The sequence below is a fragment of the Python bivittatus genome, unplaced genomic scaffold (assembly GCF_059951505.1).
Source record: "Python bivittatus isolate LINGU-HERP-01145 unplaced genomic scaffold, Pbiv_v1 ctg000840_np1212, whole genome shotgun sequence".
Classification (NCBI taxonomy): domain Eukaryota; kingdom Metazoa; phylum Chordata; class Lepidosauria; order Squamata; family Pythonidae; genus Python; species Python bivittatus.
Window position 1 is genome coordinate 28,321,947 of NW_028277113.1, and position 17,674 is coordinate 28,339,620.

Consider the following 17,674-nt stretch of genomic DNA (forward strand, 5'->3'; position numbering starts at 1 on the left):
GCTGTGTGACTTTCCATTAAAAAGATAATGCAGACAAACACTTCAACCAAGTAAAAGGAGAAATTATTTGCATTATTTTTTTTCGGCATCTCAACTGAATATATGCAGACTTTTAAGTATGCTAAAATAGTAAATTTTATATGCACTTAATATGAAGGCATTACGTGACTATTTTCATTCTTATTCTCAGATCTTTCCCATTTTTTAAACATGAAGTCTTTGCAGAAGAACTTTGATTATAAAATATTCTTAAGACTTATAAAAAGTCAAGAATATCCAATTATAATTCCACTATTTATTTATTTATTTATTTATTTATTTATTTATTTAAATAAGCACTTATGTCTTGCTCTTCTAGTGCATATGCACTGCTCAAAACAGGTAACAATAATTCAGGCCATTAAAAAAATTTTTTTTTAAATAAAAAATAGAAAACAAGAATTCAACTTGTAATTGAATTATGGCCAGCAAATACAGCAGCTAATGTTAAAACAAAATATGCCTGTAGAATGAATACAAAACCTTATTCTATTGTAGTTGGTGTAGCTGTTGCTGGTAGTGGGAAGAAGTACATATTTCCATTTATTAGTACATGTGTCATGCTTACTTCCTATGAAAACTTTTGAAAGGGATTATATATTGTAAAAGGTGAAAACTGAATGTCAGAATCAGTTTGATCAAAGAGTGACCTAAAAATTAATTCACAGTTCCTATTTTAGAGTTATGGCGTCTTCAGGTGGAGTTTTAAAAATTGGAGAGGCTAGGGGAGTAATGGAAGGAAAGGTAGACATAAATATCTGAGAAAGAATAGGGGGGTTCCTTGTTAGCATATCTCAAAAATGGCAACTAAGTCCATGTGCAAGGAACCTGGAAGAAACAGTTCAAAATGTTCCAAGACATTCTACCTTGATGAACTCATTAATAAATGAGGTTTGGAAATTCATCTTGCAGCTTTCAAGATCCTGTATTTACTCCTGATATAAACATTGGGGGCTTGGTACAAGGTTTGAAACCTGCCTAACTTCAGACACATAAATGCTGGGGATATGTGGAAAGAATTATTCTAAGGCATCCCTCATAGCTTCCTGTGGCAGAGGGCACAACTGATATGTACACATCCTTCTGACAAAATTTCAGAATGATAGGCAAGTGGGTTAGGAGGTGCTGATGAATTGAAAACAGGTGGAGATAGTTGTTTTCTACTCAATTGAGACCTACATCCTTTTCAAAAGTGCTATAAGTGAAAATAAAGAAAACAACAAAATTAGAGAGAAAAAGAGAGGCATTAAAACAAACAAACAAACAAAATTGGGATTTACAACTGCCAATCATAAAACTACTTGCCTTGTTCTTCACTGGTCTTATAGAGAGAATTTGTGAGAATATTACAATTTTAAAGAGTGAGTTAAACTCTTACTTAAATTATCTATTCAAGTAAGATTACCTGGATTATCTATTCAAAATTCCAAGTAGTTTATAGATGTTGGAAATAAAATTATAAATCTGTTGGAGCTCTCAGTTTCACTTGAATGCAGAATTTGCCCCAAACAGATGCATACACCATTATAGGTATCCATGCATTGATTTGCTTGATCATCTGGGAAGTGAATTTTTTGAAGTGAGAAAGATAATTGCTATAATTGTGCCACACTTTATTTGTCTTTATGTATACTTTATAAATCAACTTTATAATTATAAATTATAAATCAACTTTAACCAAAAAGGGAGAAAATAAAACAAATATGGGAATGGAAAACACAGATTTGGTGGGGAAGGGAGAAAGTAACAGATATTTTCATAATTCAAATATTAAATGTGCATTATATTAGATCGGAAATTACATTTCATACATTTTTATTGCAGAGCTTTCCCAATAAATGGTGAATTAATTTCTGTAATCCTATATTTCAGTTCTTAAAAGTAAGCCACATTAGTTGCATATTAGTTCCCTTATCAACCAGTAACAGAATAACTAAAAAAAAAAAAAAAAAGTAGTTCATCATTGGTACAACAAATGCTGCAACAAACAGCCTAAAATATTTTGTTTGAAACAATATCATATTACTATATAACCTTTGTCATAAATAGCCGCAAAACATTTCAGAGAATTATGTTACATGGCTGTGTAATTTCATTGTAGCTTCCATCTTAGGCTACATAGATACTCAAAGGAAATTCTTTATACAAAACACAAATTTCTGATATTGTGTGCACTTGTAGCACATTGGCACATTGGCACAATGGACAATTCTCACAGATCAGGAGTTGAAATTATTTACAGAAACTCTTTCCCATTTCTCCTTAGTGAAGAATCAAACAGTCTTTTACTATGTACTTAACTTTTCAAGGTATCTTAAAAATTAGAAGATAATGATTGCAATTTTTGGATATTTTCTTACATAGGCCTAAGCTCCACTGAATTCAGTTGAGCTTATATCAGAGCAAATTACCGTACCGTGCTTTAATTCACTTAAGCAATTAAGGAAAAAGTGTGGCTTTATACATTTGTCTAGCTTTCAGCTCACAAATCAAGTACATCTTGATAATTAAGCTAATTTAACTATATTCACTGTTACATAGTGCTTCTCTGACTGCCTTAAGCAAAGAAATATCTGTGCAAAAGATTTGAGTTTAGTGTATATTCACTCAATTATTTTCAAGACTTCCTTCCTTCCTTCCTTCCTTCCTTCCTTCCTTCCTTCCTTCCTTCCTTCCTTCCTTCCTTCCTTCCTTCCTTCCCTCCCTTCCTTCCTTCTTCCAAAAATATATGGTTTCCAAAGTCATAAGGGAATATGAACATTATTATTTGCTGTGCTTAACTGCTAATGGCAATAATCAAATAAGAATATCCCTGAATTAAAGTTTATACTTCACAAGGTTGTACTAGATCATTTAAGAATCATCTCTTACATTATCATTATTGAAGCTTCTCTATAATAATATAATATACAAAACATAATGATCTAGAAAAATACTTCATTATTGCTTTTATAATGATTATTTTGTGACATACATTAATGTGGGATATAGATGTACATGATATTTTTATTAAAATCCAAGGATTACAATGTTCTTTAGAAGGGATTTTTGAAGATAGAGAGAGAGAGAGAGAAAGAACTTTTAACAATAGAGAACAAGCTGTTGACTTTCCAATCTGATGTGCTTTTAAAATTTTGTTTTCTTTTGATTTAGTAAACCCAAAACAAATGTCAGAAGTAAATGTTTATATTAAAGTTCTTGATGCAAATGAATATGCACCAGAATTTGCAGAATACTATGAGACTTACGTGTGTGAGAATTCAAGATCTGGAAAGGTAAGACTAACATTACTTTGTAAAAAGTACTGAAATTCTCTCAAGATCTGCCAGCGTTTCTCTCTTCCATTTGAAGGAAAACTTGTAAGACTTTTTTGTTCATGCACATATTTGCAGTAAACAATTTCAGTCATCATTGATGAGTTATCTAGTTATAACATTATTCATTTTTTCCTCAACCTCAGAAATGCAAAGGGAGACTTTGTTCTGATCTCAGTCTTCTTGTGTTTCCACAGCTGTATTTTGTTATGGGGGTATTAAAGTAAAAGGGGGTATTGCTGATTTTTATCCTCTGCTTATCTGTCCTTCACTTCTGCTCTGTGCTTTATCCTTCACTACTGGAACCAAGCTTTTAAACTGGGCATATGTGCAAGACCTGAAAATAAAATAGTATTGAGGATCTACAATGATCATCTCCAAAAGAGTAACTGATCTGCATTGTCTTCTATCTCCAGTTTAGGGTTATTGAATCATTTTCGATCATTTTACTGTCAACCCCTTGCAATGCTGGCTTAGCTGTTGATACACTTCCACACAAGTGCCAAGTTCTGCTTGTGGAACAAATTGATCCTCCCACCAATCCATGGTGGGACTGAATTCTTTCTGTCATTATGTGGGAGATAATCAGGAGACTCTTTCAAGGAAACCCGTCAGGGAGTCAAAAAGAGGTCCTTCATATTCATTCCCAGTTATTAAAAAAAACCACCTTTTTTTGAAAATCTCTGCACAAATAATACCAAGGAGAACTTTAACCCCAACATTATTTGGGGGATATTTGCTTCCCTACGTTTCTATATAAATAGTACAGAATGAAATAACTCCACACTCCAAAACAACAGAAAGTGGCTGTATTACAAGAAATCTATTTCCCTCTGAGGAAAAATGAATATTGGGTGTTCGTTTTAAATTGTAATATATAATAAGCTGGCACAAAAGTCACTCCAATTGCATAAATCAATAGATTTCCAGTTGTGCACATTTTTTTTAAAAAAAATCTGTATGAACACTTATATCTGTAATTTTATAAGGTTTGAGATTTGCTCTTAGTGTGACAGGAAGTACTCTTTTTACAGATTTATATTTGCCTTTTGGGATACTCTTAGTTTTGGCCAAGTTACCCATTTACATTATATAAAGGGCGCTGCATTTACTTTGCATTTAAAGTGCTACTGAGAATATTAGTTTTCTGCAAATATCGCAAATGTGGAATGTGTGTGTATGTGTGTGTGTGTGTATAGATGTATATGTATGTGTGTGTGTGTATGTGTGTGTATGTATGTGTATATATACAGTACTGTGCAAAAGTTTTAGGCAGGTGTGAAAAAATGCTGTAAAGTAAGAATGCTTTCAAAATATAGATTGTAATTGTTTATGTTTATCAATTTAAAAAATGCAAAGTGAGTGAACAGAAGAAAAATCTAAATCAAATCAATATTTGGTGTGACTACCCTTTGGCTCCAAACAGCATCAATTCTTACACTTGCACACTTTGTACACTTGCACAAAGTCAGGGATCTTGTAGGATTAGAGTCAGGGGTATGATTAACCAATTATACCAAGCAGGTGTTAATGATCATCAATTTCATATGTAGGTTGAAACACAGTCATTAACTGAAACAGAAACAGCTGTGTAGGAGGCTTAAAACTGGGTGAGGAACAGCCAAACTCTGCTACTAAGGTGAGGTTGTGGAAGACAGTTTCATGTCACAGGTCATACACCATGGCCAGACTGAGCACAGCAACAAGACACAAGGTAGTTATACTGCGTCAGCAAGGCCTTTCCCAGGCAAACATTTCAAAGCAGACTGGGGTTTCAAGACGTGCTGTTCAAGCTCTTTTGAAGCAGCACAAAGAAATGGGCAACATTGAAGACCATAGACACAGTGGTTGGCCAAGGAAACTTAATGCAGCAGATGGAAGACACATCATGCTTACTTCCCTTTGACATCAGAAGATGTCCAGCAGTGCCATCAGCACAGAACTGGTAGAAACCAGTGGGACCCAGGTACACCCATCTACTGTCTGGAGAAATCTGGCCAGAAGTGGTCTTCATGGAAGAATTGTGGCCAAAAAGCCATACATCTGATGTGGAAACAAGGCTAAGCGACTCAACTATGCATGAAAACATAGGAACCAGGGTGCAGAAAAATGATAGCAGTCGCTCTGGACTGATGAGTCAACATTTGAACTATTCGGCTGTAGCAGGAGGCAGTTTGTTCGCTGAAGGGCTGGAGAGTGGTACAAGAATGAGTGTCTGCAGGCAACAGTGAAGCATGGTGGAGGTTCCTTGCAAGTTTGGGGCTGCATTTCTGCAAATGGAGTTGGAGATTTGGTCAGGATCAATGGTGTCCTCAATGCTGAGAAATACAGGCAGATACTTATTCATCATGCCATACCATCAGGGAGGCATGTGATTGGCCCCAAATTTATTCTGCAGCAGGACAATGACCCCAAACATACAGCCAATGTCATTAAGAAATATCTTCAGTGTAAAGAAGAACAAGGAGTCCTGGAAGTGATGGTTTGGCCCCCACAGAGCCCTGATCTCAACATCATTGAGTCTGTCTGGGATTACATGAAAAGACAGAAGTATTTGAGGCAGCCTACATCCACAGGAGATCTGTGGTTAGTTCTCCAAGATGTGTGGAACAACCTACCTGCCGAGTTCCTTAAAAAACTGTGTGCAAGTGTACCTAGAAGAATTGATGCTGCTTTGAAGGCCAAGGGTGGTCACACCAAATATTGATTTGATTTGGGTTTTTCTTCTGTTTGCTTACTTTGCATTTTGTAAATTGATAAACGTAATCAATTACAATCTATATTTTTGAAAGCATTCTTATTTTACAGCATTTTTTCACACCTGTCTAAAACTTTTGCACAGTACTATATGTACTTTTATATATATACAGTGTATGTGTGTGTGTGTGTGTGTGTGTGTGTGTGTGTGTGTATATATATATATATATAAGCAAGCAGTTGTTTTTCTTCAGAATGATTTACTCTGGAGCTCTTTCATTTGAGGCACCACCACATGCAGCACAATGTCTCTTACTTAATATAAGAATCTTATGGCAATGCACATTGTTGCAATTGTGTGAGAAGTTCACATTAGCAAAGTGACATGCTTTCAGGGGTGTCCATCACAAGCTATGAGAGTATCAAAGCAAGGATATGTGTATGTTCATACCATTCAACAATTTATGTGATAATGCAACTGCACCATGATGTTTGACATAAGTATGTCTGTCATGTCATTTACATTATATCATAACACACATGTTGATCTCTGCCTTCCCTTCGTCCTGCAGGTCCCTGCAGTGTGCATTAGTATAAGCATGTATTACTACAGTCCACTTGGAGCATGATGTCTATGAAAAAATGTTCTCTTGCTATTTCAGGCTCCTTCAAAAAAAAATAAAAAATAAATAATAGACCAGTAACTGTCTGCATAGTTCAGCAGTTGAGTAGGCATACCAGTTGTTTTGTGTGAACAGATCAATCTCCCCCCAGTTCCATAATTTTAGTTTCAACTCCACATTCCTATATAAGTCTTAGAGATGGGAAGGGGTAATAAGGATTATGTGTGGTTACTGGGAATATTATAATTTTGTTCTTATTTCTGTAGGCCACCCAGAGTTGCATTTTTACAAGTTGGATGACCATATAAATCTTTAAATAAATAAATCATAATAAATATATGTATGACTGACATCAGCAGGAAAGTCAAAAATGATAAGATGGTTGCCATGGCAGTGGAAGCAAAACAACACCTCTTTTGTATGTGCATGTGAAGTTGAAGTATGTGAAAAATGGTAGGGCCTCAATTGTTTTGACATGACTGCCAAATTGCCTTTTTTTTTTTTATACTACTAGCACCACAACCACCCCTGGAGCTGTTGTTCTATTTATGTATGAATGAATGAAGAATAGCCACAGGAGGAAACAACTATACTTTTCCTTCCTACTATTTTCTTGCCCCATGTTGAAGGTCAAAGGAGAATATAGGAGACCAGCACCCCAAATCAGCTTCTACAGCTTGGTCAATCTACTGGAATACACAGAACTCTAGTGCATCAAAACTAATCATAAATATAATTTGGTGGGAAACCAGAATCTACAGAAAGAAAAAGGTCCCAGAACAGATTGTCAGTTTCAGTGTATGTGATGCTTAAGGAGTGAGCCAGATATCACCATACTAGTATAAAATCCTGATGTGGAGTAGCCCCAGATAACCTACAGTATCAAAACTCAGCCGGGATTACAAGAATTTTGTAGATGCACTAAATTGATTAATGATAGCTCTGCACTTGAAGGCATAAATCTGTTGCTGTCAGTGGTAGGTGGCTAAGCGCTAGCAGCACCAATTAAATTTGCAACTGTCCTTGAATTTTTTCCTTGTATCCAAAAGAAGAGTTAATATATTTCTGTTAAAGGAGATGGAAAGATGCCCTTTGGATTCCATAGCACGAAGAACAAGAAGCACCAGCCAGTCAGACTTCTTATTCCATTGCTTAATGTCACACCTGAAATAGTAGGGCAGACAGGTCACCACATCTACAGAAGGGCTTCAGTTTGCAGATAAATCCTATTGCCTTCAACAAAGCTTACTTTCCAACAAGTATGCCAGAATGGCAGCAATATATCAAACAATATAAAAGGGGACCAAATTGATCTAAGGTATTACAAAGGAAAGACTCGAACTCAGTAAGAATTATGATGACCTGGTACTATACAGAAAAAAAGATTGGAATGTTCTGCTTCAAATCTCTCAGTAGGAAAATAATGTAAAAAACAAACTCTTGAAAATACTTCCTATTTGGCTGTTGTATGTAGGACTAAGCAGGAAGAAATATTTTACCACTGCCTTTGCTAGAACTGATTTTTCTGCGGGGGGGGGGGGGCAGGGGATATTGCAATATGTTTAATATTAATATTGCTTCCAATTGTGATCCTGCTTATATAGAACTAGGTTATACAGATAACTATAAAACTAGTCCATGTTAATTTTACATTTGGTTATTTCTTTCCAATAAATTACTTTAAAAAATGAAAAAGTTACAAAATATATTTGTATATTGGACATATATTTACCCAATATATATTATTTGTACATATTTTTGTACAAAAATTTCATGTTTACCCTTAATGTGTGCATTTACTACACAGTAATTGGGGGTTTGGGGGCCAATTTTCAATAGTATATACTAATGTTACTGTCCTTAGTATATTTACATATAATTTCTAAATGTACGCTCAACTCAAATCTAGTTGACTGTACAGATTTTATAGATAGTGTGTGTTTCTGTCTTAGAACATTTCCATATTAAAAAAAGTATGTTGGGAACCAAAATATCTACAGACTGATGCTATGAATATTAGTGGTTACCATGGGGAGTGAACAGAGCACTTAAAACATTTGGGAAAACTGTTCTCCCAAATCACTTTGAAAACATTCTGGTAGCTAATGACAGGGCTCGCAGATATGATTCCTGCTTGTTTAAATACAAGAATCAGATCCAGCTGAAGACAAAATATTGAATTTGTCTCTATCTTTCTACATTTGTAAATATTTATTTTGACACAAATACCTGTAATTTGAGATTATCTGTGGATTGAATTTAATATGGCAATTTACTCAACCATTTATTAATTTAATGCATTGTAAAGTAGGTAAAAGTGTGCACTTTCAGTCAGAAACAGCAAAACAACACTTATTTATCTAGCACTTAACATAATTCAGCAATTATAATAAAAAAGAAGCCTGTTGACTTGACATTAGCTCCAAAATTACCCTGAACGTTGTAAACAATAACAGTTTAAGTCAAATATTTTAATATATAACATAGAGGAGCATTCTGGATAAATTAAATCTATGCTGATCATTTATTTTGTTCTCCTTCTCCTCCTCCTCCTCATATATAATAGCTTTCCTTTCCTGAGCTATTAAGACAACATATAGAGAAAATGCAATAATGTAAGAAAAATGAATTGAGTAAACACTATATTGAAATACATGAAAGTCTATCAAAGAACTAACAAAACAATTTTTGCTATATGTCTACAATTCTTTAGAGCTGGAGTAAACCAACCCTCCATAATCAGATACCATTATAGAAAGCACCCCGTTCCATGTAGTACAGTAAGCTTTACTGCATGTTCTCTGAAGAACATCATCAATCTTACCTCCCCAAGGGACATTTGCTTAATAAAGTTTTCTGTCTTCCTTCTCCAGTACAAAAGGAAGATGTGGTCTCAGCAGCCATCTAAAACCTAGCCATTATCTATAATATGGTCAGCTCCATCATCTCCAGAAGAATTGATTAACTTTTTCTATACTGTTCACTTTCTATAAACCTGGGATGATTATTGTCTCTGCTAGGGATTATGTACTCTCAACAGAGAACACCCTGAATATATTAGCCTATACCCCTAGGATTTCCTAGTGATCAAAGCTATTTTTGGGTGTAAACTAAACAAATTACCCCTTAGGGACTCAAAATCTGAAGGGGGCTCTGAAAATGTCAGATTCTTTTTCATTTATTACAGTTTTATTATAATTTCATATATGAATATGTCCATAAAGTAAGCCATCTTGTATGTCTCACATGACCCTCATTAATTGTAATATGCTTTGTTTCTACATGCATTCATGTAGAAGGCTCTTGGTAGCATTCTTGTCAAGTTCAGTTCTTTGATGTTGTTCTCTGTTAGCACTTGCCATATACAGCCTCTACAGCTTCTCATATCTTAGGGTTTCACCATGTCTAAATCTAGGCCAGCTAGCAATATTCTATCCAAATATTATCTAGGTTCAACCCTGCTTAGTTTTCAGGATTAATCAAGATCAGTTGGGTGCCTCCATGTAGCTTCTCTTGTAGTACCACTACTTAAGTCTTCAGGATAATTTCAATGTTCTAAAAAAGCAAACCTGTACTGCTTCTTACATTTGTACAGTATACCAGACAGGACTGAGATTTAGTGGCATCTTCCTACCTTGCCAAATCAAGTACCCAAACAGACAAATTTATTTTGGAAGTAGAAAGAGGTTTTGAAAAACCTCTTGTCTTTCCTGACATTTAAAAACAGCTCTGATAACATATTTTTAAAATGTGGCTCTTTCATCACTCCCCCAAGCACCTGCCTGATGTGGCCATTTGCTCTCTATAATGGTAGACATTAAAGATAGGCCAATCAAACCTGTCCAATTGTTTTTCCAAGTTTGCGGGAAAAGATATTGGTTGGACAATTTCTCCAAATTTGTCCAGGAGTAACATTACTGAAAAAGCCTAATGGGAACTTTTCCACCATGATGGCTTCACTTAGGATTTACTGGAAGTGTTGGAAGAATAGAGGCTGATGTAAACAGATGGAAAGACAAGGGGAAAATGAAGGACAAAAGATGCAGAGCATCTCCTTGCTGAATAAGTGCAAAATTTTACTCTAACCATGAGAGTGTTTCCAAATTTATCTTCGCTCTCAAAACAATTTTGAATGCAAATTCCGTTTTATCAAATTGAATGACAGCTTGTGGAAATAAATGCAGGGAAATTTCTCTAGCCGGCATTAGTAGGAATGGCCTTCTCTGAGTTTTGAATCACTATTGCAAACACATAGTCTGTTTAAGCAAATGTTAGGCAGATTCCCAGTTAGTAAGTTGTCTTTTTCACTGCCTTGTAGATGATTTCAGTTTTCAGATTAATGAGGCTTGATACAACACAGTTCTTGGCAATTAAATTTCAGCACAATCAATAAACCAACTGCAGATGCTGGATTTCCAAAGTATAATCTAACTATATTACCTCTCCATTCCAAACCTCGATCCAAGCATAATTAGTGTACTATTGTTGTTTTTAAAACTCAGTCTATGGCTTATCCAATGATCTGCTATCTTTAAGTAATTAATCTAAGAACAAACTGAACACAGTGTGGAATATCCAAGATTATAGACCAGTTCAATCCGGAAAGTGGGGACTTAACCTTCTTTCATCACCAATTTCCTGACTCAAACCCAGCAGTGTCATTATTTATTTAGTGTCATTAGCTACTTTGAATTAGATACATTTTTTCTTCTTCTTCCATTGCCAGTAGAACCTTTAAGTCTGGGAAAAGGTGCAAGGAAATCCAGCTGTTTACTAAGCAGTTCCCTACTCCTTTGGCTGTTAGATGCCAAATTAGGAGCATGTAAAGCTGCCATTGGTCCATCTAAGCCTACATAGTCAATAATGGCTGGCAGCTGTTCTCCAAAGTTGGCGAGAAGTTTTTTTCCAGCTCTATTTGGAGATGCCACAAATTGAACATGGGATACTTTGTATGGAAATCACATATTCGGCCAATAAACTGTGGCCTACTTCTGTTTTAGGAAACTAAGGAAGTAATGAAAAGATCTTAATATCCACCTCTCTAGATTATTGTTCCACCTTTAATTCAGCCAGACTAGAATTCATATTCTTACTAACTCACTGGTTTTGCTGAATTCTGTCAAAAATGATTTATGCATGCATACACACATATAGTATATACTAATATATACTCAATGCATATTTTAACTCTATCTTGCTTTATGATGTGAAGCTTTCACAGGATCAAATAAGAAAGATATAGGAGACAAAACACTTGAATGGCTGACATTAACTGAGTATCTATCTATCTATCTATCTATCTATCTATCTATCTATCTATCATCCATCCATCCATCCATCCATCCATCCATCCATCCATCCATCCCATCCATCCTCCCTCATAGGTATAACAGTGAGCACATAGAAAAGATTAGCACATCTCCTACATCCCCACTATTCAACCCTGAGCATCTGGTCTTGTTTCTCAGTGTGAGTGGCAGGGTTACTTGCTTACACAGGAACACATCAAAGGAAGAGAAAGCATGAAAAACATGCACCAACTATAAAATGTATATTAGCTGTTTCATTCATAATTCACTGCTGCTCCTATAAAGAGCAAAAACAAAATAAAAAACCCCACTAATTCCAGAATATCTTCTTTATTACTTCTTTGGAAGAGAGCAAACCAAAAAAGTGGCAAAACTAAACTTGCAATCTGAAATATACTTTACAGAACCCCGATGACTGAAGTGGGAGGCCCAGATGAATAGCAATAGGATTGCAATGCTAAAATGCATTCACATCTGAGGATTATATTGGTAGGAGTATCTGATAGACTACTGATGCTACTCATATAGCTATGTTCCTGATAAAGAAAAGAAAGGCTTTTGCCATGTGAATTCTGACCAATGGTTATCTTGCATTTATATCACACACTTTTACTGATGATGTGGAAAGAAAGCCTTGTGGTGTCCGGCCGAAGCTCTTCCTTCTCTTTGTTTTCTCCCCTGGAACTTAAGGCAGCCTGAAGAAGCTTGTACCACACCTGGTTTCCAGTTGTAAGAGGAAAATACTGGCAGCCCCTGAGCATGGGTGTGTAGGAGAAAGGTTTGTGTTGGGCGGGAGAGCAGAGAGAAAGAATTTGCAGTTGTTGGCATAACCTGCAGCTTAGCAAGTAACTGGTGATGAAGGAGGAGCAGGCCTGGACTTCAGCATGCCAACTACAGACAAGCTGAAAGGGGAAGCAGAGCCCAGAAGCCTGACCATCTAGCAAAGATGCTGGCAGCCTTCAGCCAGCCAGAAACCAGTAAAGCCCTCTTCTTTTACCACCCCAGCATGGACTGCAAAGCTAATGCCTCAGTAGCAGTTCAGAGCAGCAGCTGGCTGCAGCAGAAGCCAACTTGAAGGTGGCTAAAGATTTGTTATAAGCTCAGGCAACAAAGAACAGAATTGTTTATGGGGGAATTAGATAAACCCATAGACCTAGACATTAGTATAAGAATAGTACTGTATAATGTAGCATACGTTTAGGGATAAGTGTCAAATTAGAGATTAGGAAATAAGTGTGCTAAACTTTTTTATATAATAAAAGCCTCCCTAGAAACACAGGAAGGACAACAGTCTCTTTGCTGGCGGTCTGTACAGTTTCCCAAAAGATCCACCACATACCTAAATCTTGCTGAGCCCTTGGGACTTATTCTTTCTGCCTCCTCTCCCACGGACTTCCAGGTATGTATGGAAGAGAATAAGACAGCTTGTTCTCTGGCATTAGGATATCAGCTATCATTTCTGCTGGAAAGAGACGAACAGCCTGCGGATGGCTGTTTCCTTATGGTTTCTGTCAGGATGATTATTTATTTATAACACCTGTTAGCCACTGTTCTTGCCACAATGGTCCCAAAGCACAAGTACAATATATTTAAAATTGTTTAACTCCATCATCTGTAAATGATGCAATTACGGTAATGGGAAATGCTTGCTTAGAAAGTCTGTGATAGGAATGCTGACACAGGGAAGTTGGACTGCCACCTATTGCAATCCTGTTAGAGTGAATCAACAGTTTCATTCACACTTCTTGCTAAAACAGTAGTTTAACTACAATTTGCTGATTCAGTCACAAGGCAACACACAACATACTAATTCATAAACTGGGTTCACAAAATATGCTATGTCAAAGCACATTTTTCCATGGATGATGGGTGACCTAATGTATGTCACTGTTATAATCATAACAGTCCTTTTATGTCAGGCATACCAAGAAATGTGCACTTCTTAAGCACTATAGGGCATCATGATAAAGTCAAGGTATTACATTTTTAAAATATCATTGAAATGAATGGAAATATGCCTATGTTATCTGGTTTTAGTAAAATTAGATTTTCAAATTCCAGCTGATTAATCATTAAGGAGTGCTTTAGAGGACTTATCCTCCCAAAGAAATGAATAGTCATTGTGTTGAAATGTCCCAAAAATATTGAATTGAAATAGGAAGTTAAATAACATTCTCAGAATAGCATATGATTCACTAAATAACTTGTACTGATAATAGTAGCACATAGCAGAGAGGGTATGCTGTGGACCCCATCAATGAAAGAACATCGACTGGCAGGGTCCAGAAGGAGACCGTCTCTGCTGTGGCCCCTGCCCTATGGAATACCCTCCCCCCCCCCCCCAGAGGTGAGGCAGGCCCCTACTCTCTTGACCTGCTGGAAAGCAGTTAAGACCTGGCTTTGCATGGGGCGAGAAAAGGGGCAACCAACCCTGGGGGTGGCTAGCACCTTGAAGATGCTCCTGTAGGTTAATACCTTTTCTACCAGCAGCACCTTGGAAGATCTTATGTATGTATGTATGTATGTATGTATGTATGTATGTATGTATGTATTTGGTTCTATTGTATTTTATACTATTTTTACTATTTTAATATTTATTTGTTGTTTTTATTGTAAACCACTTCTTTGTGAGATGGGAAGTGTCCAAATGTGATATATATATAAATTAAACAAACAGACAAACAAACAAATAAAGTCTGCAATGGAAACAATGGTTCATTATGGCAACTGCAATGTGGCATGTTTATGTAAGATGATGAAATCTATTTTTAATGCAAATATGCTAATTCTGACTTTTCTTACGAATGGCAATTTGGTTTGATAAGTTTGTAGTAGGGATTATTTTGCTTCTTTGAAAACACAACTGAGTGTTCCCATAATCAATCTGTTACAATCTCAAAGAATCAAGAATTCAGTGCACGAACTTGTCACAATCTTGTGGTCATAGCAACTATAATACATCATTTAAGGGATGCCAATGAGGTTTGTGGGCTGGAAGGAAATAGGTTTTTGGTACTGAAGGATGTGTTCAAATATAGAAAGTTATACTTTTTGTCTTGAAAAACAAAGGAAGGGTAGAATACTTTATCCATTCCCTCTTTCTCGCTCTCTCTGTTGCTTATGGAAACTTTAGTTAACCTTTGCATTTCTATTCTAAAAGTAATTTACATTATCCCAAGAATTTAGTGCTTATCTCCTTCAAATCAATACAAAATCAAGTGGCATAATTGTAGGACATTTTAAAAAATCAACACCCCTAAAAGGATTGAACTACATGTGAGTTTGTAGCAGCGGCTAATACATTTCCTGCCCTTCAGAGACAAGAAGCATAACTGTAACCTTGTTAATTGAGTAGAATATATTGCATGCAGTTATGGCTCATTGCGTTAAATGCCAAGCAATAGTCTTTGGCACTAAACATGTTGTTCATTGATGTTCATTTCTAGCTCATCCAGACAATCAGTGCAGTGGATAAAGATGACCCCATGGAAAGCCATCATTTTTCATTCTATTTGATGGAAGAGGGCAAAAACAGTTCCAGTTTTGAACTTGAAGATAATGAAAGTAGGTATTAGACATGGTTTTGAGATATCTGAAAGGAAGTATATTCACTTTTCCTTTTTAGTTATTAGACCAGCAATAGACAAACTTTTGTATCAAAGGAGGGTTGCATTTACTTTGAAAAATTGCCTCCACAGATCTAGTCATCTCTTTTGAGAGAATTGGGGGGGCTAAGATAAAATAAGTGCATTAAGTCAAGTAGAGGCTAAACAGTGGGCTGAATGCCACATGTGGCTCATAGATTGTCCACATCATAATAAATTTTCACTACCTATATATAATTATCCAGAGGCTAGAAGGTCATCAGAAGTGCTATGCACTTACAAACTGACTTGGGTTATTGGAAAACCTTTGGGTGGAAAATGCGGTGAAGTGTGATTGATAGTTAAAACAGACAACCACAGAAGGAAAAGAAATGATCCAGGAAAGAATTAGAGGTGACAACAGAAAGTACCAGATCCCCCCAATATTTTTCCTCTGGTTTGTTATAACCAGCATCCCATCTTCTATTGCCCAAATTTATTTCTGCTATTTTCTCTAAGCTCTAGGTCATCTCTACTATAAAGTCATAAACTCTGCTCAGTTTTGTTATCCATTGCTTTAAAGTACAAGGCTGTAATCCCCTGAGGAATTCCTGGCTAAGAAATGTTATCTGTTCTCTCCTTTTTTTTTCTTTTTTTTTAAACAGAGGCCAAGCCTTTGTGACTGGGTCATACATGACTTAAGATACTGGTCAAGCTGGGTACACGATCTCTGGCTTTCTAAAGAGGATTTATTATTAGTGCCTATTCTTTTAATAGGCAAGGGTGCAGGCAGGTCAGTAACAGTAGGTTTAGAGCATACAGGTTTCCTACAATGCATAAAGAAGCTTACGTTATCCATGACCTGAAGTAGTAACCACTAGTATAAATAACTTTACCTGGCCTGAAGCCAACTATACCCCAAATTTCATTTTCTGTGGTCATCTGTACTTTCCTGTACTAGACACAATCCTTTTATTCATTCTTGTTTTTTCAATTTTTCTGTCCTTTGGCATTATCATTTTTTTTACCTGCTTGCTCTTTCTTTTCCTGTTATTAATTATTGAGAGATAACTTTCCCCCAGGGTTAGGGAATGCTTTCTAAATAAGGAATTTTGGCTATTGGTGCATCAGACTACTGATTTGCAACATATGAAGACTATTCTCATAATCTTTCACATGTTGTATATGAAGAGCTGGCAGAAAAGACAATTCTTATTACTATTTTATTATCATTGGTCACACAGTCAGCCAGTTGTTGTTGTTGTTATTATTATTATTATTATTAAATATATACTTTATAAAATAACCTATTAACCTATTTAGCTATAACAGTTCTATAGAACCTGGTATATCAAGTATAAAAGACAAACAGTTGTGGTCTGTTACATTTATACTCTTTTTATAGAAAAAAGTCTATAAAAGGATGACTGAAAAATAGGATGCTGGACTTGGTAGTATTGCTAATAAGGTATTAAGATATTATACTTGGCATCATTGAAAAGTATCATTGATGAGATTCTTATTTTAAGAGCTGTTTTACAAATCTGTACTTGGGATTCCTTTTTTAAAAAAAAATGCATAGAAACCTATTTGATCTGTTCATATTTGCTTTCTAAGTATGGCAGATTTTAGAAGTAAAGACCTTCCCATTATCTGTTAAAGCTGCCAAGTGCTGGGTGGTATTAGAAAAGCAAAGAGTTTGGATTTAAAATGAAGCAAAGATTTAATATTAGTAAATGCTTATGTTTTTTATTTGCTAAAATGAACTTAAGGAGAAAGGAAGAATTCATAATTATGTAACTTAGTTTTTAGTTCCTTGTTACTGATGTCATCATGTGGATGACTTTTCTGTGCTGCAGTGTTATGCAGCACTTGTATTGATCCCAAAAGCTGGGAAAGAATCATATAGGTGACACCAATCGAAAGTAATCTGAAGTGAAAACCTAACTTCAACAGCTGATGAAATTGAAGGAAAGAAGACCACTTAAAGGTAGCCTTCAGAGACTTAGAAGAAGAGCTATTTCAAATTCAGCTAAAGTATGCATTGCTCATATTGACTTTGCTAATTATATGAATGTTCTGGCTAGTTGAATAAACCAATAAAGCTA

General features: G+C 35.8%; 2 protein-coding genes across 10 annotated transcripts in view; both read left to right on the plus strand.

The window, feature by feature from the left end:
- LOC103060058 (cadherin-19) overlaps positions 1 to 17,674 on the plus strand; it is a 137,477-nt gene that overhangs the window by 110,752 nt on the left and 9,051 nt on the right. For all 9 annotated transcript variants that reach the window (XM_088130581.1, XM_088130582.1, XM_025167639.2 and 6 more), the window contains 2 exons: positions 3,193 to 3,314; positions 15,429 to 15,546. In XM_088130581.1, the coding sequence (XP_087986707.1) occupies positions 3,193 to 3,314; positions 15,429 to 15,546 (240 nt within the window). The remainder of the gene's footprint in view (positions 1 to 3,192; positions 3,315 to 15,428; positions 15,547 to 17,674) is intronic.
- The window catches only part of LOC148213720 (uncharacterized), a 293,222-nt gene that overhangs the window by 69,787 nt on the left and 205,761 nt on the right, over positions 1 to 17,674 (plus strand). The gene's annotated exons all lie outside the window — the stretch shown is intronic.